This window comes from Vidua macroura, chromosome 8 (assembly GCF_024509145.1).
Source record: "Vidua macroura isolate BioBank_ID:100142 chromosome 8, ASM2450914v1, whole genome shotgun sequence".
Taxonomy (NCBI): Eukaryota; Metazoa; Chordata; class Aves; order Passeriformes; family Viduidae; genus Vidua; species Vidua macroura.
Genome location: NC_071578.1, coordinates 4,652,357 through 4,680,139, shown reverse-complemented (window position 1 = coordinate 4,680,139; position 27,783 = coordinate 4,652,357). Strand labels below are relative to the sequence as shown.

General features: G+C 41.9%; 1 protein-coding gene across 5 annotated transcripts in view; it reads left to right on the top strand.

Annotated features, from left to right (window-relative positions):
* Window positions 1–27,783, top strand: part of TACC2 (transforming acidic coiled-coil containing protein 2) — a 118,299-nt gene that overhangs the window by 67,435 nt on the left and 23,081 nt on the right. For 3 of the 5 annotated variants that reach the window (XM_053983994.1, XM_053983996.1, XM_053983997.1), the window contains 4 exons: window positions 11,091–11,254; window positions 17,817–19,119; window positions 23,683–23,743; window positions 24,816–25,023. In XM_053983994.1, the coding sequence (XP_053839969.1) occupies window positions 11,091–11,254; window positions 17,817–19,119; window positions 23,683–23,743; window positions 24,816–25,023 (1,736 nt within the window). Of the gene's footprint in view, window positions 1–11,090; window positions 11,255–17,816; window positions 19,120–22,176; window positions 22,213–23,682; window positions 23,744–24,815; window positions 25,024–27,783 lie in introns of all 5 variants that reach the window. The other 2 variants (XM_053983995.1, XM_053983998.1) reach the window with 1 other exon arrangement.

The following is a 27,783-nucleotide window of genomic DNA, read 5'->3' as shown; positions in this document are numbered from 1 at the left end:
AGGAATTTGCTCTCTCCATCATGCTGTGGTGCTGAGTCGGTGCGTCCTGAGCTGGGCATTCCCAAAGCACTGACAGGATGGGATGGGGATGGGATGATTTCTCTGAGAGCTGCAGCAGCACCGGGTGTGCCCGTGGGAGAGGTGAACGAAGGCAGTGGGAAACCCTCCAGAGCTGCACCGAGCTGGAGCAGCAGCTGGATCTCACCCACCCCAGGCAGGAGGTGGAATGAGCAGAGCCCAAGCAGAAATTTTGTTGTTGTTGTTGTTAAGAGGTTGATATATATTTTTTGTTGTTCTTTGTTCCTACTACTTGCTGGCCATGTTTCTGTCCATGCAACTGCTTTAGGTGTTGAAGTAGAGGAATGAGGGTTAGAGAGGATCTTGCAAAGTCCTGTAGGGAGGCTGTGCAGGGGCCAAAAAGGCAGAATATGGAGCAGGTTGAAGGCAGAGGGTCTCTCCTCCTCTATTTCCTTTTCAGTGAAGGTTCTCCGCGCCTCTCTTCTCCACCCCCGTGTAATCCTTGTCTCCTTTCTGAAAGGAAGGGCCATCAGAGGCATTACAGGAGCACAGCCCAGTGTTTTCAGCAGCCTCCCTGCTCCCAGGATTGGCCGGTCCCCAGGAATGGCAGGTGTCACACGTTCATCCGCGCTGTTTTGTCCCCGGGTCCTGCTTTGGAGCTGCGTGGCAGAGCTGAGATGTGGCTCTGCAAAGCCACGTTGTCGCATGTAAAAGGTGGTTGCAGTAAACAAAGCAATTCCCAACCTGTGGCTCTGGCTCCCGATGAATTATTGATCGGTTTCCCAGCGGTGATGCTGTGTAGCAGGGGCACAGGATGCTTCTTCACGAGGGGACGGTTCACACAATGATGTTTCCTGGATTAAAATTTTAGACCTTGGGACTAAAAGAAGAGGAGAGATACCTACCAGGGGTATTAAATATTTGAACATCAAGCACTGATTCAAATGGCAAACCCTAACCCACTAGGGTGAGCAAAGTGCGTCACTGGCTGGGATTGTTGTGTATTAAGTAGTTTTCACCTTTGCTGTTGGGGTAACCTGCATCTTTCTTCAAAGATTTCTGTGGTTGAATATTTAGCAGCCTCTGGTGATTTCGGGACACATTAGTGTATTTGCAGTTGTGATGTCTGAAGAAGAGTGCCTTTAATTAAATTGCTTTTTCCTGTTGTACCTCAGAGAATAAAGCATCTGCCTGAGAAGAGCATAGGGATTTAAAAAACAATTTCAATTCTGAGTCCTGTTTCTGTGGCGTAGATATTTTCATTATTCAGGCTGAAAGCAGTAAAAGAGAAAGCAGGCTGGCCAGAAAGGATGGGGATTGTTTTATTATTCATTTATTTCAGTGGTGTTGAAAAACATACCCTGCTAGATCTCATGAAAAGCAATAAAAAGGAAAAATTTAACATGATTTAAAGCAATATGGGGAACTTCTTGCTAATCAGTTATAAAAATGATTTAAGTAGATTGAAGTGCTGCTGTAAGTGTGCCATGTTGTATCCCGCAGTCTTTTTTCCTTCAGATGTGGTTTCCCACAGCTTGAGACATTTCTCTAGCATTGCTGTGTGAAAGCAGGAAATGGCTTTTGCTGGGGGAGTGGGAATTTGGCTTCTGTACAAAATGTGCTCAAAATTGCTGAATAAACAAAGAGAAAAAGCAGGAAAAAATAATTCCTTCTTCCCATTTCAGTTATGGTAGGAAGACTGCTTATAAGACAATAGGCTAAAACCCAGAATTCAACATTATTTTTAAGATGATTATGCCCTTTTAGTTCCCCTTCACTGCAGTTCTAATCCTGTTCTCTAAATATAGCCATCCTGTGAGGAAAAACGGGCCTTTTTATAGCAAGTGATTAATGTTTAAGGTATTCATAGTTGTCTTTTTCAATCTATTATAGAAGACACATTTCCAAACTGATCTGTGTGGTTTGGGTAACACACAAGGTATTATTTTCCATTGCTGAGGTCCCACGTAATGATCCAAAGGGGGAAGCCATAGCATTTTATTTCTGTTATCTCACCTATGTAAAAAAAGAAAAGGCAGATTCTCCTCTCTGAGCTCAGACACTGAGTTATCCCAGCACTTCAGCTTGGAACCCACTGGAAGAGCTGAGAAGTGACTCAGTGGCATCAGATCAGCAGTGAGTGACCATATTCACCCATTCACACCAAATCCACCCTGGTGTCAATCACTGGCAGCTCAGCTGAGGTGCTCTGGGACAGCAGAGGGTTTGACACCCTTTGGGCTCAGGGTGGGGCAAGGAATGGCTCTGGCTGCAGGATCACCTTCCTCCTTGTGTCCCAAAATTCAACCTTGTGCCTCTCACGACACATCCTTGTGGGCCGGCAAGGGCCACCTTTGTTGTAATAGTGGTTATTTTTTCTGGGGAGCTGTGTTTTCTGTAGGAATATTTAAGCAGAAATAATATTAAAATCTTCCTCTGGAGAGGAGCTCCTGTCCTGCTTCCTGCACACATCTCTGTCAATATGAGCTCTTGTGCAATTGTCATTTTGGTGGAATGGGATTTATTTGACATTTTAAGTGAGAATTGCACTCTCATTTTAAGTGAAAATTGCAAAGGATGCTTCTCTGCTGCTTCATAGCTCAGGCCATAAAATGAACACGTGATGTTATCCTGCTCTTGGGTTGAGCAGAAAGCCTCTGCTGAGGAAGAAACTGCAAATGATTTTGTGGAATATTATTCTGAATGCAAAACATGATTTCTGTTTAAACCTTCCAGCTTTGATTGTGTTCTTTTACAAAAACCTGTTTTTAAAAAATGGCCCTCACTTTCTCTGTCCCACAGTATTGTTTTTAATTAGTGTTTTAATGCCTAAGAAAGATAGCAGGATAAAGAATGAAGATACCAAGGAAATTAACCTCATCCCAGTTCATGGATTTCTTCTATAAAGTTACTTGAAATTGCTGTGATTAGAGAAGCTGGAGTTGTACTTTTCATTGAGTCATATCCAATTTTAAAGTAAAAATAAAAGAGATCTGGTAACTCAGCAGTGGTGACTGTTATAAAATGAAAATGAAAATTTTAACATGATTTAAAGCAATATGGGGAACTTCTTGCTATAAAGTAGGACTTAAATACAGTAGGACTACAGTTATTTCCTAGCATTATTGCTTAAGCTGAAATAATCCTGTGATGAAATTATGGCTTTGTTTTGATGGTCAGACATTGCAAGGCAGGAACCTGTAGAATATGGCAGGAGTGTTGCAGGTGAGTAGCCCAAGGTGTGATTGCCTTTTGTGCACACAGGATATATATATGATATATACTCTGTACATGTGCCATACACACCAGGCAGCAGACTGAAGGATTCCCCTGTAAGGTGATGCACTTTTTCAGTGCAGACCCAGCACTAGAAATCTGAATTCCCACTGACTTCTGGTCAGAGGTCTGGGGCATTGTGCACATCACTGGAGCAGAGCCTCAGAGACCAGCACCCTGTGGTTTTCCTGTGTCCACCTTGCAGGTACCAAACATCATTTTATTATATTCTCAAGGCTTTATTCTCATCCTGTGTGTGCACATCAGTAATAATGTTCCTGTGGGACAATGGTGTCACGCCTGTGGGAGCAGGATGCGAGCTGAAGGAAAGCTTGGTGATCTGTTTCCTTCCCAACATCTTCTTGTGACCCCTTTTTGTGGTTGGTCTCCTCACAGTATGGGTTTGTTGTGAATTTATTCAATCCTAGGATGGGTGATCTTGTCACTTTGCCCTGCACTAGTGTGAGAGAGGTCCATTAATAGTTAATGGTCAGAAATGTGTCCCTGAAGGAACTGTCTTGTAAATGGAGCGTGGTGACATGTAAGTGACATGTTGGTACCTCCCCCAGCTCCTGACTCAATGTAAGCATCAGCTCCAGCACTGAGAACATTCCCAGGGGGCAGAGGCAGCAGGACAGATGGCTTTCTGTGGTCCATCTTTCAGCTCCAGCAGGCTGGGCTGAGGTTACTGGCTTTGCTCTGCTCTGGGCAAAAGGTTTTCACAGAATCAGAGTGGTTGGAGTTGGAAGGGACCTCTGGAGATCATCTGCTCCAACCCCCAGAGGGGGCATGGAATTCTTTTGAGACACCCTGTAATTCCAAAGGTATGTTTTATTAAAGAAAGAGAAAATAGTTGGTGAGGTTTATGTCTCTAGAGCATAATAGAAAGTTTGTGAGGTTTATGCCACTCACCACATATATTTGCATTGTTTTCTAAAACCATTTGTTCAGCAGATCCGTGGGTGTTAGGTTTGATAGGTAGACTGATTCCCATTTGGTAGACACCAAAAATTAATACTAAAATAACCAGATAACTCCACCATTCCATCTCTGTTTTCTGTGTTGCTGTACAAATTTAATATCAAAATTTAAAATCTGTAGGGATGTTTCATATTCAAAACATATAATAGCTAACAATTGTCACGTTAAAAGAAGCTAATTACTGGGGAATGTCACACTAGCTGGAAGTCACTGGGTAGGCAAATATGTAAAAATCAAAGCACAGAAAGTTGGCATATCTCTGATATTATCCTAACCTAGTATTGGGATTAAGAAAATGACCTTTTGTTGTAGCTGAAGAACACTCTCGGTCCTCATGAGTAGGCCCTTGGGTCAGCTAATGGCTGCTGGCCTGAAGTGGTAACTTGATCTCCAGGAAAGGAATTACCATTTGGGCTCTCCCGATGTTTTTGAATTATGATGCAGGGCTGTGTTTGTAAGAGTCTGAAGAAAAAATAAAATAAAAAAAAGAGTAAAGACTGTATATGTCTCTGTATTAGATTTGTGTAACTGAACCACAAGTGATGCCACAAGATGAATTATGAGAGGTTGTCAGTTATTTAATTTTATATAAACAAAAGGAAAAAAGCCCTTAAATGTAAAATGTAATGAGCATTTCCCCCCTCTGGACTCTGCATACATTTACAACAAGAAGCTGTTCATGCTGTTAAAAGGTCCCAGCCTGGGTGGGTAAGGCAGACTTGAACTGAACTGACCAAGAGCACTGAACTTGATGGACTTCAAAGGTCCCTTCCAACCCAAACTTATTTTATGGTTCTGTGTGTGTGCAGCAGTTCAGAGGCAGAGTTGAGAGCAGGATTGATCTTCATCTCTAGAGATGTATTGCTGGAACATCCTGCCTTGGTGTTCTTTTTTAGTTGTGGCTTACTTGGGTTTGGGGGATTTTTAAGAGAAAATCAGTTTAACCATTGAAAATGACACCTGGAAATCTGAAAGGGTTTTATCAGATTTTTACAGTGAATGAGCTTTGACTGAAATGAATGCATATCTGCATTTGTCTCTCTGGCTTCAGAGACACTAAAGCTTGGAGTTACTGAGTGTCTTTCCAAATCTGTCAGCCTGTGTGGCCCTTGCCACTGCAGTAAAAGTGCCTGCTTAAGTAACACACAACCAGATTGACCTCAGAAGGATACAGCCACTCCTGTATCCTTGGTTCTGGGCTCATCAGTAAACCACGCCTGAATTATTCATGCAGGCTTTATGAAGATCATCTCTGAAAATGATCGATGGAGGTGAAACTGCAGAACTCATTCCTCCTTTTTATTTCCAGCTCATCTCCCAGTGGGAGATACAAAGAATGAAAGCCAAAATTAATCTTCAATACTAAATTGAACAATCTAAAAAGTTGGTTGTTTTTTTTTTTCTCCTTTTCTTTCTGATTGAATTTCCTCTCATAGTGCATGATAAATTGTTCAGTAAATACTCATGTGAAATTTATACTTTAAATTTATGATATAACAGCTGCAAATGCTTTGGAGGGCCAGGCCTGATGGAATCTGTTTCCTTTAGGTCTTGCCACAGATGGTGCTTTCGCATTAGCACTGCAGTGTTTGCTCATTTGGGTCCCTCATGCCATGGCCTTGGACTCTTTGCCTCAGGTCCCTGCCAGTACCTGGTGCAGGAGATGACATGATCCCCTGGTGGCAGTCCTGAGGCTCTGGGAGCAGGTCTGCAGAGGACTTTTATGTGGAGGCAATGGATGTACTTGGACAGACATTTTCCCCTTGAGCTGCAGCTCTAGCCAGTTTTAAAGAACATGTGGATCTAAAGATGAGATGGGAGAAAAAAAAAAAAAAAGACAAAATACCCATTTCTGTCTCCTCCCCTCAGGGAGTTGAGCTGTACCTCAGGAAAAGATTGTAGGACTTACTACCAGTTAAAACTGGTCAGGGAGGAATTGCTCATCTTCTGAGTCCTCAGTTTCTCTGTACACCTCCAAATGTCACACTACAATCAGAGGGCAATCTGCAAACATCCAAATAAAACCTTTGCAGTCCTTGCTTTCATTATGTCACCCTCTGAGCACTCTTGGGTGGCAATGGAGCACAGTTTGGTTTTGTTGCTCTGTGTGTGTTGTAAGATTGCCCGGTTTATTTCCTCCCAATATGTCCTATTTCTAAATACACCGTGAGAATGAAGTTGTCATATCAATAAAATACAGAGACAAAACTATTGGTGAACAGAGTATTTTGAGTAGCAGGGAGAAGGTTGAGTTTATGGAGTCCTGGCAGGGCGTCAGTGATACTGCTGACAGGTAGGAGAGACCTCAATTAATCCAGGACAAGTTCCACTAATTAGGGAAATAAACCATACTTTATCCTAAGTACAAAGTTTGGAAGAAAAATGTACAAATTGAAATAGAGTCTGTTCACCTTAGCTTTGTGGAGCAGATCCCCCTGAAGCCAGTCTTCTTGTTCGCTGTGAATCCACAACCCTGACTGATGGAGAGCAGCTCCTTTGGCTCCATCTCCCTCTCCCCACACAGGCAGCACTTCTCAGTAATGCAGCTCCAACTCCTGGCTTCAGAAATTCATAATATCGCCCCCCATTTCCTCTCCATCTATTGCACATCAATAGATCAGTACTCCATAAAGTAGTCAGGCATGTTTGTTTGTCTTTTTCCCCGAAGTAGGCTATACACTAAATAAAAATTCTATATAGATTTAACATTAAATAAAGTAACCCTACAAAAGCCCGTGGAGCTCCCTTGGTGCATCCCAGTTCCAGTTTTGCTCCCTTGAGCGCCTCCATAGGAGGTGATGCTGCTGAGCTCAGTCCTCATGTCAAGTCCTGCTTTTAAGTTTCTTTTAAATTCTCTTTCCCTGCTGTGAAATGAGACCAGGGAGCGTGGTGGTGCTGGCTGTGCTGCTGCAGTGTCAATATTGGAGGAACCCAAGGCAGATGGCAGCATTCCCACCACGGCCCAAGGCCATGGCTCTGTTGAAAGCCACTTTTTAATGAATTGAGTTTCCGGGTGGCAACTGGGGTGACCTCGCTCACTTCAGGGGCTGTGTCTTCCTAGCGAGGGCAGGCAGCAAGGAGAGGCAGAGGAATGAAGAAATCTTATTCTTGCTTTCAAACTACACTGACAAAAATGCAATTTGTCATTCTGAAATCAGAGAGGATTTAAATTGTAAGAACCTGTGGTTTATTTAAAAAGGTAATGTAACTTATGAGGCTGGGTTTCCACACAGCCAGAGGTGAGGAAGAGAGGTCAGCCCTGGTTCTGCCTTCAGTATTTCCTCCAGAGATTTATGTAACAGGCTGGGCAAGAGCTCGGACTTCCCAGATGGGAGTGGGAGTGCTCAGGCTCCACAAGCTGATGTGGAGTTGCCAGATTTGGTTGGTCTAGTCAGATTCTTGGATTTCCTTGTTCTCCCCTGCTGTGGGACCCCATCTGTATGTGTTAGATTTACTGTTTACCACTGTCTTTCAAGAAGGGACATGAAAGAGACAGACGTTTTGTGACTTCTACAATCTGTATTTTTTCACCTGTTATGTACATAATCCAAAGGATACAGGTGGAAAGAGATGTATGACGTGTTATGAAGGTAAGCTCCCACTAATTTCCCAGGCTCCTTCCTGTAGTTCCCACTTCATCACTGCCCCACAAACAAGTCCTGCAGGCTCACACTCTGCTTCATGCTTGGCTGGAGCTTCAAGGTCATATTCTAGATGGTACACGACTCTTCCTTTGCTGAGAACCTTCCCACAGCTGCACCTGTGGTGGCTGCTCCTTGTGCAGCTTTGAATTGGTGCCGACTCTCAGGGTGTATGAGAATTTGGCAATCTTGTTTTGCACCAAGAACTGTACAGCAGCAGCATTATTTCTTTTTGTTCCATGTATTCCCTGAATTTCTCAGAGAAAAGGCGTTGTGTATTGAACTGGCTGAAATACGTAATTTCCTTTTCACAGAAAATCCTGTTGTTCTGGGAAAGTCTTTTCTTACTGTTTGAATGTAGGACTGTAGTCTTAAAAAAATATCTCACGTGAGAGAGACCATCCATATTTTCACTAAGGAAAACTGAACACAAGATTTAATACTTCCAGGATGCATGTTGACTGTGGAGCACAGTACTGGAATTTGCTTCCAGGCTTTATGCCCTTGCTCAAATCCCAGGGCAGAAGGTTTTTCTGGTATTAAGCTTCCCTTCATGTTTCTTTGTTAAATAGAATTTTCTTTGTGAGCACAACTGCTTCTCATAACAAGCACACCAGGATTTGAGTTATGGTTAAGACAGTTCTTACTTGATTGTACTAGCTGAAAATCAGGAGTGTTGCATCAGAATTTTTTGGGAATTATTAAATACTTGTAAAACAAAGCCTTTTTCTGGAGCTCAGGCACCTCAACTGTTTGTCCACGGACTCAAGAGGTTCTCCAGAATGGAAACTTATGCAGTGAACAAAAAAGAACAAGTATTTATGTCAGATTTACTATTTACTTCAAATGGTTATGCCCAATTCATCCAAGGAAGAGACCAAGTAAACAAAGAGACCTTCTTTGAAAGGTAGATAAACAGACACCAATTCTCTCCATAATTTAACTAAGGAGGACACAGAACTGCTCCATCAAGGCAGTTTAACAAATCCTCCTTTGAGTAGGATATGAAAATAGAGGATTTTTTCCATTCTAGTTACTGTAAATGTTATAAGTGCTGTACAGACATTTTGGGAAAAAGGAGTCTAAACATTATTGTTTGAGTATTACCAAGCTAGACTTTGTGTTCAAATTGTAAAGGGTGAAACATTAATTAAGTGCAGCACAATGAAAAACTACGTGAAAGCCTGAGAGATATGAATTACTTCTCATTTTGTTGGTTTAGATGATAACTTCCTGGGTTTATTTTTATGACACTGGGAAAATATCACACAACTCTGTTTCTCTTTGATTCTTCAACTTTAAAGTTTCCTGAACCAGCTCCATGGAGGGAGGAGAAAGCTTTTTTGTTGTTGTTGTTGAATACCTATTGTGAAGCTTTATTTATAGAAGCCCTTTGTTTGCAGCTGTTCTTTAAGCTTAAAATATGTAGAACTTAAAACATGGTGCATCTTTGGAGGGATATGATTTGAAACGATGCAGTGTGCCTGTTTCAGTTTGACTGTTCTGTGGCCTGAGGAATGGGGATGGTTAAAGTGGCACAAAGGGTTTTTGAGGAGCTGCAACAGCAGATACAATGGAAAGCCAGACACAGTGGTTTTGAGCTGTGTAAGTTTGGGGAGGAAAAAAAGAAATCTCCAAACACCCAAAGTTACAACCTAGTAGAGCTCCTTTTGTTTCAGGAATAGGGATGATGAGCCAGGATTTGGTTGGCACAGGGTCATGATGTGCATCCTGATGGGGTGGGAGCTCTCTCTGGGATTCTGCAGAGAAGAGGGAGAGGGAAAATTGGGACCGCTGTGCTCCTTGAGGTGCCAGAAGTGACACTGGGGTCTCTTCTTCCCCAACTCTCCTAAGGCTTTATGCTGTGATAGATTTAGGCAAATGAATGTAACTCCTGTATTTGTACTTCTCCTGATATGGAGCTGCTTAAAATAATCACGGGTGTCAGGAAACCAAACAGAGTCTGGCAGCTCAGAGTTATCTTCTAACTCAAGCAAAATGAGAGGAGTCCTTGATTTGGGCTGGCTTGTGGAATGCTTCTGGGGGATGAAGTGGCAACACAGAACCACTGGGAAGAGGCAAATCGGTCCTGTCCTTCAGCAAACTGCTGTGTTCGATTTACTTCATTACAGACCAGCAGTCCAAAACTTCATCTGACTAACAGAAATGCCTATTGAATGTATACTGAACATATGTTCAGTGCATATTGAACATGACACCATTGTCACTGCATTCCTTGCTCCCAGACAAAGGATGAAATGTTTATCATTTGGGCTCAGTTTAAGAAGTGATGTTTCTCTAGTTTCCAGACCTAGAAGGACAGTTTCTTATGGCTGTACACCTCTAAGAGCAAGTGATGTGTCTTTGAATGATTTAGATCTTCACTTAGTGTTTATGTTACTCATCATTTTGTAGAGTTGCTCCCTTTCAAGCTTGTGTCTCACTTGAATGACTCCATTTTGGGTGCTGCTTTCTCTTTCCTGGGCTGGCACCAACCCATGGTGGTCCCTGTGTTTTTGTGTCCCTGTGAGAACATGGTGCCACAAAAGCATTATTGATAATACCAGGATTCCATGCATTTTACAGGCTGTCTTCCCTTGTGTCAAAAGGTGTGTTTGAAAAGGGCTCTGGTAAAATTCTGCTGAAAATAGAATGTAGTATTTCCATGGGAGGAGGATGCACAGGAGTTGGCTGCACCTCAGATACTTCATGTCTGCTCTCTCACCCTTGATGGCACACAAAAGAAATTTGGTGCTGTTTTAGATGTTTGGGGTTTTTTAATGAAGCTAGGAAATTCTCTTCAGAAGAGTCTTTTTATTTATATTTTTTAGTTATTTGAGGTGTGCTTGTGCAAAGGAGTAGCACAGGGGTATTGGTCTGTGTGGCTGAGCCACCCTCACAGTGCAAAGCAGGCTTTGCAGGATGGATTCATTTCCAAGTGTGTGCTCACTTCTGTAACACAAATGACATAACTTCTTGTCTAGGGAGAAAACCGCAGCCATGGCATCCTGCTCTGGGAGCCATACTGGAATGTCACATCTCCTTTGGGAAACGCAGTGGTAGCCTGAGAGCTGAGGTCTGTGCCACCAGCTCAGGAAGCCCAGCACTGCCAAGCCTGACCTGCAAATGAGAATCCACACTGTGCTCACAAGTCTCTGCTTTGATTTTCCCCAGGAGCTCTGACTCTGAAGAAGCATTTGAGACCCCGGAGTCCACTACACCTGTCAAGGCACCACCTTCACCTCCACAGCCTCCCCCTGAAGCAGCAGCAGCAGCAGCAGTTGTTGCAGACGTAGCAGAGCAAGAAATAAAACCTCAGCTGCCAGTGGAAGATACAGGTAATGAGTGGGACACGTTACTGGGGGAGGTGAATATGCAGGGAGCTGTTTCTCTAAGCACTGGCAAGGAATTAATGCTAATAAATTGGCTTCTGGAATATTAGTTAATTACCCATGCAGAGAGGAAAATGTTGCCTCCTGGAATAAAGTAATGGAGAATCTGTCCATAACATTTGAAAAATATTAAAGAAAAGAGGAGCTCTCTAGAAAAAAACTTTTTCCTTTTGAACAAAGCTTCTTTTTCTAGGATCTCTACAGAGTCAGATGAGTAGAAAAAGGAGATGTGGGTTGCAGATGCAGGTACCTGTGTGAGCACTATTAAGTATGACCATTAACAAAATGCCATTTTCAAATGTGTTACTGAAATAGGAGGTAGTCAAAAAGCCCTTTAGAACAGAAACACCGATTTTATAGGAGGAGCACAGGGCTATGTATGTATGGTATACATATGTGAAAATTGGTACATAATGGTAAAATAAAATCTTTAAAAAGGGAGAATTGTGTTTAAAACCCAAAGAAATTCTTTCCCCCAAAAAGTGTTCTTTGTTCTCCAGATTGAGTAATGGAATATGAGGGAGTAGAAAGCATGCTATTAGCCCAAAATAGCTTTGTTTGGGCTGTCAGATGACAGCTCAACAGCTTGAGACTGAGTTCCCCATTATGCTGCCTTTTTTCTATCAGACAGCCGAGTCATCTTGATCACCTGGCTAAATTGTATGCAGATAATATTTCTCCCAGCAGTCTAAAGTTCACTTGTATTGTGTTTGGAAAGAATTGCAGCATCCCACTAAAGGTCTCAAGCCACCTACAGCATTTCTGGGAGTTACTCATTAAGAAATGCTGTTTAGGATTTTGATTTATGATAGGTTTTTTAGAAGCTTCAAGGATTTTCTACAGACTGATTTCAAAAAATAAAAAGTAAATACTGAGGCAACCTTTCTGCTGTTAGAGTTCCCTCATCATTGTAGCAAAAGTTACTCATTCTGCATCTTCTTTCCTTTTTTTAAACCTTTGGCAATGCAATGATTACAAAGTAAGCGCTCAGAGAACAAAAGAACACACATGCTGAACAGGGTTGGAGTGTGCTTTTAGTTACTGCAGTAGATTATCTTCAAGCCCTTGGTTACACATGTGCTTCCCTGGCACATGTGATTCTTGTCTCCTTCCATCCCAGTTCCCCCCCTCCTTTTTTTACAGATCTTTCTGAAGAAAAATGGGAAACTGAATATAGCTATTCACAGCCAGTGTGAACTTTATTGAAGGCCATTGGATGGCAGAGGGGAAACCACTTCATTTGCAAATCAGATTGTCCATGGGAGGCAAGTTACAGCTAAGTGACAGAGATCTGTTCAGTGATCCAAAATGATACAAAACACAGTTATACAACAGGGGAATTTATTGGAGGGGAAGAAGATGCGTAATGCAGAAAAAATCCAAATGTAGGAGGGCAACACAAAGCACTCATTTGTTTTGGAAATCTTTAGAAGAAATAAATAATAGTACGACTGTAGTTTAGGTGTTTAGAAATGAGAAAAGTTAAACATTTTGTATTTTATAAACTGCTTGAGTGTCTTGTAGTTCATTTATTTCACAAGTTATGCATGTGGCTGCACACAAAGAGAATGAGTCCCTTCCTCAGGGCTCAGAGGCATTGAAGCAGAGTTCCTGGATGGCACCATACAGCTAAAAAACCAGGTTTCACTAGAGGAGGAGTGAGGAATATGGGCAGCTGGAGAGCCTGGCACAGGGAGAGGCAGCAGTGTCCTGCTGGGCTCCTGGTTCAGCAGCCACATGGCTTTTTTTTTCACATGGGATGGGTGACAGAGCATGTTTTGGTGGAAGGAGGGAGCACAGTAAGTGTTTATAGGATTCTTTCATCTCTAGTTGACAATAATTTCTTATGCAGATGGCTGCAGTTGTGTTGCATGATATCATTAGCACGGCAGCTGGACCCCACTGCTGGAAAGGCAAGGGGAGAGTTTTTAATTAGGTTGACTTCAGTGGTGGTTCAGTGAATATGATGAAAGTGAACTGAGCTGGACTCGTGCTGGGTTTGTGCCAGCTCCTGGTGGGGTAAAACCTGCTGCATGGCTCTGGTCCATCAGCAGCAGAGCAGGGGAGGGGAGTCAGTCTGAGGGCAAGTCTGGAAGGGAAGAGGAGCAACAGAGCAAGCATGGAAACTACCCCTGAGCTCCAGGAAGTGCCACCAATGAGCCCTTCCATTCCTCCCTAAATAATTCTGGGAAACACGGGTTATAATCTCGAGGCAAATTGGAGCGTTTGAGGTTGCAGTTATTATTGTCATTATTTTAAATTATTGTTACTTGTCTCCTCAGCTTCCCATAGCAGGGTCCTCTTGTCCCTTGTTTCATCCATCTGAGCACCAGAATGTCCCCCAAGCCCATTCTCCCAAATACTCTGGTTTTGGCCAGGAATTCGTGCTTAGGAGCTTTCTGTCACCCTCACTGCCTTCCCCAGATGATGACTGAATTCAGATTGTATTCACAGGGGAGAGTGAGTGCTGGAGTCCCCTGTGTGCATTACAGCCCAACAATCAGGATATGGGGCACCTGTATTTGAGTCCTTCTGGTGCCAGGGAAATTCGAGGTCAGGCTTTCCAACAGAGACATTATAGTCCAGGCAAAAACAAACTACATATTTGGTATGGACAGCATTCTTCTTCAGTGTTTTTCCTCTTGAAGCCTGATACGGAAAATTTGAAAAGAAACTTTTATATACAATGTTAGAATACATCTTAGAATAAATGACAAAAGTATTTTTACAGAACTTTAAAAAAGTGGTACTAATTGATTTTCTGACATCAAAGAGTTTCCATAACAAGAAGGAACTTGAAATAAACCATGTTTCAAAATTTCTAGTGTAAGGCAATTCCAGTTCCTATATGCTTTTGGCATTTTTTCCTCATAACTTAGTAACTGGGTACATGTTGTATGCATTCTCCAGAGGTTTGCTTTTTCTCTAGAAAATAGAACTGATACTCAATTTCTTCTCTATTTGCTTACTACATATGTTTAAATGTTATTGCTAAGCCTGTCAGAAGAGTGTTTCATTTTGTTTCCAGCTCAGCAGTGTTAAGGCCTATTTTCAGTGTATTGGGGTTCTCTCTGCTTTAGAGATGCTTCAGCAAAGTAACCCCTTGCCTTGGCTACTTCTGTAAAAAAGCAACAGAAATTTGTTTTGTTTATTAATGCACACATTCTTTAAATATTTTATTCATGTTCTCAGTCTTGTGTCTGTCCTGTGCAGGGCCAGGAGTTGGACTTCAGTGATCTTTGTGGGTTCCTCCCAACTCAGGATATTCTGTGATTCTGTGACTTTCTAGAAACTTCTGGTTCTTCCATAGCAGGTGCCAGGTGAAAATGCCAAGTGTTGAATTTGCCATGTAACTGTTAATATTTAGGTCTGATCACCTGGATACAAGAAGTCTGAGTTTCATGTTGTTGAGTTTGGGTTTGGGATTTTTTTTCATAGTTGACCCAGTCAAAATTTGACTGAAATCAGAGGAATTTCCCAGTGGAAGGAGCAGAACTTCGACCTTCTTTTTTAATTAATGAAACTGGGGGTTTGAGGAGCTTGCCTGTTTTTTTATTGCAGTGTAAATTCCCCAGCTATCCTCCACATTCTTGGAGTGCTTTATAAAACTTAATATCTTCTTGTGGGTAGCTCTTACCAGTATAAATTCTAAACACATAAACCTGATTTAAAATGTTATGCTGGTCCCTCTCTAGGGCAAGTAAATCCTGCCTTAAACCCCACAGCTGGTATCATAGTATGTTCCTTTGTGATCAAACTGCATTTTAGTAAAATACTGTAGTGATACTGATTGGCTTAATTTTGTGCTGTAAAAAGGACAAATGTCACTGCTCTCTGAATAGGCTGTTAATGTCAGGAAAGTATGGTCTTCATGACTCTTTGTAGTAATAACGCCTTGAGTACCATTTACACCTCCTGCCCCAGCAATTCTGCTCCTACCAGGAGAGAGCCAGTCCTGTCGTAAAGCCAGAAGAGGCTGACAGCAGCATTTCTCTTCTGCCAAGAGCCGTGTTTGCTGAGACAGTTTCACATCTTGTTTCATAAAGAAACAATAAAAATATCGAGCAGCGCTCTGCAGAAATCCGTACTCTTGAGTAGAAGGGATTTGATGAGGAGGAAGTCGTGAAATAAGCAGTTACAGAAGATTAAAGCCTTGCACTGTGTGGAGCACACAGAATTGAAATGCTGCGTTGTAGGGAGTAGCTGCAAAGCCTTGCACGCTCCCTTTGCGTGATGCATCCCAAACATCAGCCTCTTCTTTACAGTCCAAGTCCTGCAGGGCAATGGTTTATTTTTATTTTATTTTATTTTATTTTATTTTATTTTATTTTATTTTATTTTATTTTATTTTATTTTATTTTACTTTATTTTACTTTATTTTATTTTATTTTACTTTGTTTTAATGCATGTTTATAACGACTTTGAACAAGGGCCTCGATGCTGTTGAGGGCTTTGAGGTAGGCTGGAATGAAAACAGTGCATCACTGCAGATGATTCCTTGTTCAGATCCCACTTTGATTTCATGCTGACCTACATTTGTACTCCACTGGCATCCCAGTGTTTATTGTGATGTGTTCCCCTTCCATTCTTCTTTCAGGGTGAAAGGGACAGATTAGGCTAATGCTGGGGGTCTGTGTCACTCTCTGAGTGCCCTTTAACAGGAGTCCCATCAGTGTCACCAAGTGATGTGTGTGTGAAGTGAGCACCAGCCTAATTAATGACCTCTCAGCCAGGCTGAAACCCAGCCCAAACCAGTGAGGATTAAGGAGAAAAATAAACTGTTCTGAAGTACTGCCATGCTATTAGCATTCATTTAGCAGAAAAAACACATTAGAATATTATTTTAATTGATGTATCCTAGTGAACTTCCACAGTCTTAAAAGAGAAACTGCACAGCCGTCATCCCTTTGACAGTCTCTGGAAGTACATGGTGCCACTTTGGGAAATGTGTCCAATTCCCTTACATCCTTTTCTGTGCTCTACACCCATAAATAATAATCCTTGCAGTCTCTGTGCAGACACACAATTTCTTCTGAAACAAAGGAAATTTTTTTCCCTTTTCTTAATCCATTCATAGCTTCTCACTAAAATAATAATTGATTGTCTGTATTGCTTTTACGAACAGTGTTAATGAATGTAGCAGGGCAAAATGAGAGTTATTCTGCAAAACATGTCAGGATTGGAATGAAAAGGATGAGCAGAAATGTCTCTGAAATCGTTTAGGGCTGAGCAAAACATTCATTTTTGTTTGACTATTTTTCTGTATAATTGCATAATTAAAAAAAAAGATGACAATGTGAAGAAAGCTGTGTTGCTTCAACAGGAAACACGGGGGCATTTTGCTCCTCTGTGAGCAGCTGGCTCAGCCCAGCCTGAACTGGGAGCTGGAGAGAGCTGTCCCAGGTCTGGGATACCCCACAGGGACACACAGGGACAGAGGTGGCCGTGGTACATTCAGGTCAGAGTAGTACTGTCACAGCAGGAGCAAATCATATGCAGGATTTGTAAAACATTTGCATAATCAACTTAATGAGCTGGAAGGCAGCAAGGACCATCACCTTCATGCTTTTCTACCTCTCTATTTTCTGATTTTTTTGTTATGCACTCTTTTTTCTACTTTGTCCAATAGTTGTTATATCCCAAGTGAAGAAACTTATATAAGTCATTTTTAGGATTCTATTCAATAAGAAAACCTTTAATTGCAGTGGAAAGCTGCTTGGATTAAGAGTTTTAACATAAATCTCTCTAGAATTTTTTCTCCTCATCAGGTTAGAACTACACTTGGAAAAACCTGGTTTAAATTATCAGTAGGGAGCTTCTAGCTTTTTAAAGGAAGATTTTTCATCTGAAAATATTTGTGGAGTTCTCTAAATGACCTTTTTTTTTTTACCTTTACCATAATTTATTTCATATTAAGTTGTCAGTTATTGATGTCCTATTATAAACTTGTAATTATTGACTGCTTGGGGCAGATAGAGGAGCAGCATTGATGGGTTGTGGAGAGGAAGCCATTTTCCTCTGGGTAAAGTGGTAAAAATAGTACATGGGAAACAAAACTTAAGGTCAACGTGTAGTTACTGAAGCACCAGTCAATTTACAGGAGATTTACTTCATAAGAGCTATGACACAATTGTGTGAACTCTCCATAGTAGTAGAAAATGGGTGTAAAAAAAAATGTTTTATGTGCAGTTTTTCTGGTATTTGCAATATTTAGCGTATTGTGGTAATACCCATCTCTATAAGTGATAGAAGAGGTGCTTTAGAGGCTATTGCAAATATATATTTTGCCTTTTTGTGAAACTTAACTTGAATCCTGTTCTGGGGAGAACAGATCTGTTTTTCCTCCTAATCTGCTTCATATCTTGGAAAAGTCACTTTGGTTTGCTTAGTCAATTTGTATGATTTTAGTGCCTTTTTCTTTTACTTTCGGTAATATTAGATTATAATAAAACCTTCTAAGGCCCAGTTCTATAAATGAGTGCAGTGACTTTTCTGTTTGCTCCCACAGGACTGTGTTCAGAAGCTGAACCCGTAACCGATGTGTCTCACAGTGAACCAGTTCAAGAGAGCCCCTTCCGTCCCCCTTGCCATTCTTTCTCCACTGTCTTCGACGAGGACAAGCCCATAGCCAGCAGTGGAACCTACAACTTGGACTTCGATAACATTGAGCTGGTCGATTCTCTCCATGCCTTAGGACCGAGCTCTGCAGAGCCCAAGAATCGTGACCCCAAAGCAAATGTCCGGAGAAAATCCACGGATTCGGTCCCGGTTTCCAAATCCACGTTGTCTCGGTCTCTCAGCCTGCAGGCCAGTGATTTTGATGGAGCATCTTACCTTGGCAACAGTGAGACATTAGCACCATCAGCAGATGTGTACGGTACTGGTTCCAGCAGCGCTTCCAGTACCCTCAAGAGAACAAAAAAACCCAGACCAGCTTCCTTAAAAAAGAAGCAGTCGGCCAAAAAACCTCTGGATGCTCCACTGGTGAAGGAAACCCCACAAGAACCGCCTGAGCTTGGCCAAGCAGCTTGTGAGGATAAAGCACCTGAGGTGAAGGCTGACGCAGCAAAGCCCGAATGTACTGAACCTTCCAAAATCTCTGCTGAGAAAGAGGAGGCCCCGCCTGTGCCTGAAGGATCCGACCCTTCGGATCCGGACCGTTTCGAAGGGATTAGTGCGTTTAGCTCCGGAGGCAGCAAAGTGCAGAACTCTCCCCCTGCCAGCAGGAAAACACTACCTCTAACGACAGCCCCCGAGGCTCTGGAGGTGACTCCGCCGGACACCGGGGGACAGGAGGACCCTCCCGTCAAAGCGGTGAGGCTGGAGTTCGATTATTCTGAGGAGAAAGGGGGGAGTGAAGACCAGCAGGAGAGCACTCCTCCTCCCAAAAAAGCAGGGAAAAAGCCTGGTGCTAAAATGCCGCTACGGAGGCCAAAGACTAAAAAAGCGGTGGAGAAGCTTGACAATGCTCCAACCACCCCGACCAAGTCGCCCACTGATCCAAACGAAATCCCCATCACGAAAGGCTCTTACACTTTTGATATCGACAAGTGGGACGATCCCAATTTTAACCCCTTCTCATCCAGTACAAAAATGCAGGAATCGCCCAAACTGCCTCAGCAAACGTACAGCTTCGAGCCCGACATGTGTGAGGACTCCATTGACCCTTTCAAGTCTTCTTCTAAGCTAGCCAGCTCGCCTTCCAAATCTCCAGCTTCCTTTGAGATACCAGCCAGTGCCAACGAAACGAACGGAACGGAAGGAGACAGCCTGAACAAACCTGCCAAGAAGAAGAAGACGCCACTAAAAACGTAAGTTAAAGGGCAGAGACGTTTCTAGAATAGCAGCAGCACATCCCTTAGCACAGTTACACAGGATTTATAGCTGAACAGAGAGAGGGAGGTGATCTTGGGTGTTGGTGGCCACAGCTGGAGTCACACTGGGGGGCTGTTCCTGCTCTCAACCCGTTTCCTCAATAATTTGATATTTCCAGAACTACCAAGCCACATTAGGCAACTGCATTTTTCAAGTCTTTGGGCTCAGCATAGATCTGAACCTGGTTAAATTGTAATTCTATCAGTTATGTACCCAATTTTCTGTGACCTCCTTCTGGGAAGTTGATGCTGTTTAAGATGATCAAAGTAATTACACCAGCACAACTATTTTATGAATCATTGTTTTTGAGCGTGGGATGTGAAATAATGACAGTAAAAGGCAGTGACAAATCCCATATTGCAAACAGCAGGAAGATGGTTTCATCCTGTGACTTATGGTATTTAAAAGAAAATAACCTGGAACAGAAGAGTGCAGCATTGAAATACATTTTTTTAATATACACACCTGACTAAGAAATGTGAAAAAATCCCTTTTTATGAAAGAGCTTACAATTGTGCAGAAAGTTTAAAATATCCAAAACTACTATATGTTAGGGAAATATCCAGCTTTTAGACATGGGTGACAAATTCCAGGATAAATTTTCTATGTTGCTGTTAGATATTTGGTTCAAAAACCTCTATGGCTAGTTGCTGATTTGCATGTTGCTTTATCTGTTCAGATATGGTTATTTTGGGTTGGTGACCACTAAGTTTGTGTCCCATCTATCTGAAATTGATCTCCTGTGTGTATATCTGTAAGAAAGTATCTCAATTCATGGTCCTTTATGGTTTAAATGTTCCAGCTGACTAACAAAAATGGGAGCAAATTTTTTAAATGCCAGTTTAAGAGAAGATGATAACATGGTTAATGTAAAGCAGTACAAAAGCTGATACAGGGTACAGGGTGAGATGGAGATTATTCAGATTTTTCTCTACAGGGTGAGATTATTCAGATTTTTCTGAATAGCCTCTGCCTTCTAAGCTTCTAATTCAAGTCCTTTGTGAGATTTGAGGAAGCTTGTGCCTTTATTTTCTTTCTAGGGGTGTTTCTGACTTATGGATAGTTTAGACCACTGTGTAGTTGAGTTGTTTTCTTTGGGAGAGAAGCCTGTTTTTTCTGGTGTTGCTACTTTTTGAGGTTTACCTGAAACTTAGTGGCAAATGACACATTTTTCCAAGCCTGCAGTCCAAACTGATTTGGTCCAAACCAAGAAGATTTAAAAGTCTGACAGCAAGACAGGAACAATTTGAATCTTACTGGGGAAGTGCAGAGGGGAATTTTAATATCACCAGACCTGTAAGTTTTTGCAGCCAGCCAGAGTCTCCTTGTGTCTTCCAGTAGCTGGAGTTGACAGACCCCCAGAGTGGCCTCTTGGGTTCTCCCATCTGCTTTGAATATCAGAAAGAATTCCAGAGTTATTAATTTAGCGGGGAAATGAGTTTAAAGAGAGTTTGCTAAGCCACATTTGTCCTTGAGAAAATCCATCACAGGAAAACCTTGTCTTGGAATCACAAAGTTCAGTGCTGGTTTTTATCAGGGTGGGGAGGTGAAGCTCCCCCAGCTCAGGGCTCACAAGTTCTTGGGTCAGGAGGGCTGCAGGAATTCCCAGCCCGTGCTTGGCACTGCTTTCACTGGGTTGTGTTGTCTGCTGCTCACTGCAGCCCTGTAACCTACTTTTGCAAGTGGTGTTTTTTTTCACAAAGATGAGACTCTGCATATTAATAACCCATTGCAGCCTGCAGCTGTGGTACTTTCTAGAAGAAAATTACCTTAAGACCTGAGAGGGGATGCCAGGGTAGGCAGTGGCAGGAGGTTTTATTAGCCCTGTTGAGAGGTGCAGGAATCAAACCCTATGAACCAGTTTGAAAATGAGTTCCTCATGTGGAAAGGCAGTGATTTCTAGATTAGAGGGGAAGAAGCCACTCATGAGTTTACACCTATGCTGAGCTTGTACTACTTTGAATCTGAGCCATGTGCTCAGTCTAACATGTGTTAAATCAATAAAAATAAGCCATTTTTGTTGTTGAATGAAACTGCAAGAATCTAAGCATTGACCTCCCTGTGAAAAGATGAGGTTTTTACAAGAGATGTGAGCTCTCTGCTCATCTCCCCGAGTGCTGAGCTGCTTGGAGACCATCACACTGCTCAGGTGATGCTGAGCAAAGAGCAGCTGATGCCTCCCCAGAGCCAGCTCACTGTGATGAGTAAAAATAAGTGGTTTGTAGAGATATTGCTTGTGCAGGCATTGCTCTGGAAGCCCTTGGATGGCTGGAGGCTGTTTGGAAATGGAAGGTGCCAGCTGTCACGAGCATCGCACGTGAAGAGAGATGAGCAGAAGCTGCCAGGCTTATAAGTAAATGAAAACTTCTCTTAGTTTAAGCTGTTTGGCAAGGTTTGGTTCTGCTTTGGGGGAAACCAGTTTGCTCTGTTAGAACAACAGGTTAGGTTTTGGAGAGAGCCAAACCAGCTGAGATTTAAAGAAATGTCATTTTCTCTCCTGACCTGGGTAAATGGTTTGAAATGGTCAAGTAGCTTTTTCTGTGCTGTCACAACACATCAACAAACATGACAAAACCTGGAATAACTGTGCCCTCTCCTTAAGCTTAGCTGCCATTCAAGAACAGTTTTGCATCTCATATAATAACAAATACTGTGTTCTGAAAAGCAAGCAGGTGGCCTCCATCAGGGAAGGCAAGGACAGTTAGTGTGTTGAAAGGAACTTAACTTGAAGGTGTCAGCTTTGAAAAATGTGTTCTGTAAGATGAAAGTGTTTTAAAAGTATAACATTGGACTAGAAAACATGGAAGTACTTGATGAATATTTTTTTCTCCTTGTGTATTTCACAATAAAAAATAGGGGTTAAGATTATACAGGTAGAAAATCTGCATGACCAGATTGCCTTAACACATTAACATTAACAGAATATTTGTAGGTTAATCTTTTTTGTCAGTTCCTTCTGTCTGTCTCTCTTTTCTTTGTCTTCTTTGTCTTAGGATGGTAGAAGATGTGATGTCTGTATGTTCTCTGTTGTAAGTAATTCTAAGCTAACAGTTCAAATTTCTTCTTTGATTTATGGGCTTTTTAATTTTACTTATTTATTTTGCAGCATGATCAGTTATTATTCAGCATGAAGCTTTTATGTTAATGATTTCACTTCACTTGCACATATGAAAGCTATTTTAAGCAAGATGCCTGACTGTGATTGAGTTTGCCTCATTATCTGTTGCCTATCAAAGAAGATCCTCATTTAAAAACTATAGGAATTTTGTATCATTGAGCTCTCATAAAATATGACAGTTTTATTTCTACCACTGAACAACATTGTACAATCAATTCTTTGTAAATACTCCATGAAATGCATGTCTTTCTTGAAGGAAAAAGTTATCCTAATTAATTCTGTCATCATAACTGGATAATTAATGGCATTGAACACACCAGTATTCAGCTGCCCAATTTATTTTCCCCTCTAGATGTGGTATTGAATTACCCTCTGCTGATGGAAATGCACCATTAGAATTTCTGGTGTCAACCTTGCCATCATTGATCAGAGATGAGCTGGTGGGCAGTAATTTTTGCCACTGCATCTCTGTTCAAACATAAAGTCTTTATCAGTGAGTTGGCTAGGGTATTTTTCTCCCTTTTGTAGCTAGTAACATCAATGGATTGAATAACTCTGGCAATGTGCATCAAGAGAACAGACAGATAATTAGTTTATTCCTGATTAGAAACTTAAGCCAATTTTTAGCCAGTAGTGAATAAAGGCAACATTCATAATTATACACCATCATGACTCAATGTTTGTTCTTCCTTCCTTTTGCTTGATTGAAACCTGTGGGATTTTGGAGGGCTACAGTGTCCATGCTCCCTGTCTGCACTGTGAGGTGTCAGGGGAACTGGCAGCAGAATTGCCATATTTCTTGTTGTATTTGTTTTTAAAAATGTCTGTTGTGCCCATTTGTAATGACACAGCTCATTCTGACATCTGGGGAACAGCATCTACCTCAGAGGGTTTTATAAAGTTCATCTAAAGCAAAACAGGTTTTTTCTTCCTGGTTTTGGGGGTCATTGGAGCCTAAGTTTATCACAGTTTTAATTCTCAGGTAAAGGTGTGGGTTAGACCTAATTTTGGGATGTGAAACTGAAGCAGACAGAAGCTGAATCATTTCCACAGGGCCCTGGAGGGTGCCTGTGGTGGAGCAGGGATTTGAATTGCAGCTGAATTTGAATTGCTCTCTGCTCTGTGAATGTGTCAGGAGCTAGCATGAAAAATATGGCAATCCTGCTGTTCTCAGCTTTGGAGGGATCGAGGCCTGTTCCAAGTGCATGACAAAAATATATACCCGTGGCATGTTTCTCTGTGGTGCTGCTTCCTAATGGATGGGATCTTAATGCAGAAGGGCTTACAGAGGTTGCATTGTCTGTGGCTGTCTCTTGCTAAGTGTGAAATGACCTGATTCTTGCTGCTGTTACCATATTAACAGTTTGAACTTTATTTTCAGTGATACATTTAGGGTGAAAAAATCACCAAAAAGATCCCCACTATCAGATCCTCCTTCTCAGGTAAAGTGCTGCCTTATTTTGATGCATGTAATTCCTGTCCTTGAAGGGGTAAAAAGAAGGAAATTTTATTAATTTAATTGGAATTGTGTGTTTAATAACAGAAGATATTTTTGTTGTAGACTTGTACTTTCAATAATAGAGGAGATTCTTTGTGAAGAATATATGCATATGTCCAAGTATAGCACATTGGGCTATTACCATAAAGCCTTTTGTCCTCTAAAAGTGTGCACACAATATATAGTAGATCTAGTATTTTCTCTGGGAATTCCAGCTAGAGTATTAGCTAATGTACTTTGGAAAGCCCTGTGTTAAGATGGAGCAAGAATATGAGCAAATATCTTCATTCAGTTGTCTGAAAAACAAGACTATCACTATCCACCCTGGAATTTTTAGCTTAGGAAATAAGAAACTAAATGCACCAAATTGGTGGGCTGGGAGGGAAATAGAAATAAACCAAGTGGGCTGATCTACCACGAGCATGTGCTTGCATAGTTTGATTCCATGTTGCAAACTGCTGGCAGGTGGTTTTCTTGGAAGAGAAGTTAACAAAGAGAAGTTAACAAAAGCTGCTCTTCCTGACTGCTTTGATGTGGCACAGCTCCTTCCATGCTGCTGCTCCTCTTCCTGTTATCCATCCTGCTCTTTTATTTGTGCTGCTTGACAGCATAGAAGTGAGGAGAGGGGAAAGGGTTCATGGCCTCGTGGACCTACAAGGGTTTGCTCCTATGAGGGAAGCCTGAAAAGTCAGTTTTGCTAGTCAGAGACTTCAGTGATGGGTGATGTGTGCCACTTGTGTCAAGTGCCTAACAGATTTTAACAGCTCTGGATCTTCTTTCTTCCCTGTTATCAAAGCAGCTTTGCAATGCAAGTGTTTATCATCAAAGAGCTTAGTTATCCTGGGAAAACTTGCTGCTGGTAGAGTTAGTATTTTCCATTAAGTATTTTATACAGCACTGCAGCAGAGATTACAGAATTAAAAAGATGGCTCTGGCAGTGCAAGGGAATTCAGAGATGGAGCTGTGCCATGTGTTAGTGAAAGATAATGGAATTAACTGGCTCTTGTTTGCTGCAGGATCCTACTCCACTGCCAACTCCAGAAACACCTCCTGTCATCTCCACGGTGGTTCACGCCACGGATGAGGAGAAGCTGGCGTCCTCCGTGACGGGTCAGAAGTGGACCTGCATGACTGTGGACCTGAACACGGACAAGCAGGACTACCCACAGCCCTCTGACCTGTCCACCTTCGTCAACGAGACCAAGTTCAGCTCTCCCACAGAGGGTATGCTCCAACCAGGGGGGTTGACTCAGAGAGGGGGTTTGGTTTGACCAAGGATTTGGTTTGGCCTGTGCTCTGCTGAATGCAGACTCTTACTAGGGAACCCTAAAAATGGTGCTCTGTGGGCTGTTCTGGGGAGCTGAATGTAAGACCCCAACAGTTCAGCCTTGAGTTTTCAGGAAAGAAAAGATGCTTAAAGGGAAATGAGAGACCCTTCAGAGAAAGGCTTTTGCTTTCTTTGTGTGATTAATTGTTCTTCTCTGTGGAGCAGTGTGTTCTCTCAGTGCCTTCACAGGAGAATGGGGTCTGGTACTGCTCCAGAGTCACTCAGCTACTGATTCTGCCTGAGCTTTTTCCTTAACCTGCATGGGAAAAGGTCCCATGTTAAATTTCTGCTCAAATTTTCTGTACTGTATTAATACCCATACCATGCCATCTCTCTTCCAGCTTGCTGGGCTCCAAGTATCTTCATGCATAAAAGTGTCCAGGATATCCCCTCTAAAAGCTAGTTACCATTCGTATTTCCAGACAAAATTCCCTACTAGATCAGCTATAAATGTTTTTCCTGCCATACCTTTCCTATGAGCAGCTGGGAGCTAAAGCTGGAAGTTTCTGTTTAGAGAACTGTCTTTCCAGGTCTCTGAAATTTGGAAGAGACAGGATTAAGAAAATTTGTGTGTGGCCTTCCTGGGGCTACCAGAGGGAATTCTGCTTTGCAACATCTGCTCCAAAGGCAGATGTTCAGCTTTGTGGGTGGGAAGCATGTTTGAGTTTAACTTGGCTTAAGCTTTTTCTTCTTGATTAGAATTCATTTTTTTCCCCCAGCCTTTCAGTCCCTGTCCCAGTCTACCATTAATCTACTTTAAGCCATTTTAGGCTGGATCTAAATTTATGCCTGAATAAAAACTTTTAGGTCAAAAAGTTGACAAAAAAAAGTTGATGTCAAAAAGTTTGACATCAAAAAGCAGCAACAATCACAGTGCTTTTGTTGATATGCACGTGCTTGTGTGCCCTGGGCTTTTTGGAAATCTGCTGAGGATTCTAAACAGATAAATATTTCAGTCTGGATGAGTCCATTTGGTTTCATTGTCAAATCAGAAATTTTAGACATTGACTTCTCTGTACTTGTATTTAAAAAAAATAACTTAAAGAAACACTTTTTACAAAATAAGCCCCCCTAAATCTGAGAGAATGGAAACTATATGGAAGAAAATGGAACAAAAGAATAGTGAGAGACACTCTGAAACAATCATTTTAGCTTTCAAAGTGGGTAGAAGAAAGTGAGCAAAGCTCCTAATTAAATGGTAATTGTCTTGTCTCATGTGTGCTGCATGGAACAGTCGGGGTTTCAGATTACACACTCATTATAATCAACAATGCTTCTGCTTTTCACATCTCTTAAAAATAATAATTTTTTTCCCCTTGACAGTCTTGCTCCTGCAGCTTTGAGAAATTTCTGAGTAATTTGAGTGCCATTTCTCAGTGTAGATATTTTTACCTGTCCCAGACACCCATGTGTTACCCTGTAACCTAACACTGCTTCTGTACAGATACAGCCCAGCTCCTGAGCCACCCAATGCATCCAGCCCTCATCTGTTTCAGCCACTGCCTGTAGCTGCTGCCATTTTCCTGTTGCACAGACTCGAAATAAGCTGTAATTATTAGCAGAAAATTCTGATGTAATCTTGCAGCTATTTGTAGGAGGAGTTGGAGGACATCACTTAGTAAGTCTGTTCTAAGTGTTTATAAAAGATAATTATCTTGTTTAGTGGGATATACTGGGCTTTTCTGATTTTGAATGTGTAGAGATAACTGGAGCCTAAGATTTTGGAGGGGAGATGATGTCTGAGAGGAGAGGAGAGAGAGGAATTGTGCTGGAGACTCCTGAGAGCACTGAGACGGAAAAAAATGCGTTTAGCCAGCCACGTTATTCCTTTTGTTTCTACTTGGACTATTTCCATCTGTGTCCTGCCTTTTTTTTTTTTTTTTTTTTTTTTTTTTTTTTTTTTTTGTCAGCAGTGAAGTGAAATGTGTGTTGTCCCAGCAGTCAGTTTGGATTGGGATTGCAGAGCTGCTGGCAGTGCTGCAGGCAGGTGGAGGATCCCTGTGGCTGTGCCAGCAGAGGACAGTGCCGGAACGTCTGCTGCCCCTGAGGCTGCCTGGACACTCAGGGCTCGCTCTCTGGAGCATAAAGCTGCTCCATAAATGCTCCTGATGCACCTCACTGGGCTCTCTGTGGATAAATGGGATACTGAGGGGCAGTTTCTAAACACTTGCTGCTGTTTCCTGGGATTTCAGGCTTTCTCCTGCAGTTCAGCTCCTCACAGGGGGTTTGAATTCATCCTTCCAGTTTGGGTTTTGCTTTCACTGGGAAGAAAAGTGGATGAGAAAGGCTGTTGCTGGTACCTGACACCACGAGGTTGTCCATCTTGCCTGGCTCCCTATTACCATTAAAAACATAGGGTGCTAGGAGTTTCAACGTGAGGAGCCTGCTATTACAGCTTTCTCTTCACTTACAAATTTTACTGTGACTATCCCCAACCAATACTCAGGGTTTGTGGCTCCTCCTCTTCAGTGGTTGGTTGACAAAATACATAGCTTGTGGAATTACAGTCCTTGTGCAGTGTTTTTTATTAGCCAAAAAAAAAAAAAAATATCAAGCATTGGTTCGATCACATTGAACCCGCTAAAACTTTCTTAATCAGGCTAGTGATTCTCTTCGGGGTTGTTTGTTTTTAAACATCAAAATTTTAATGGTGGTTA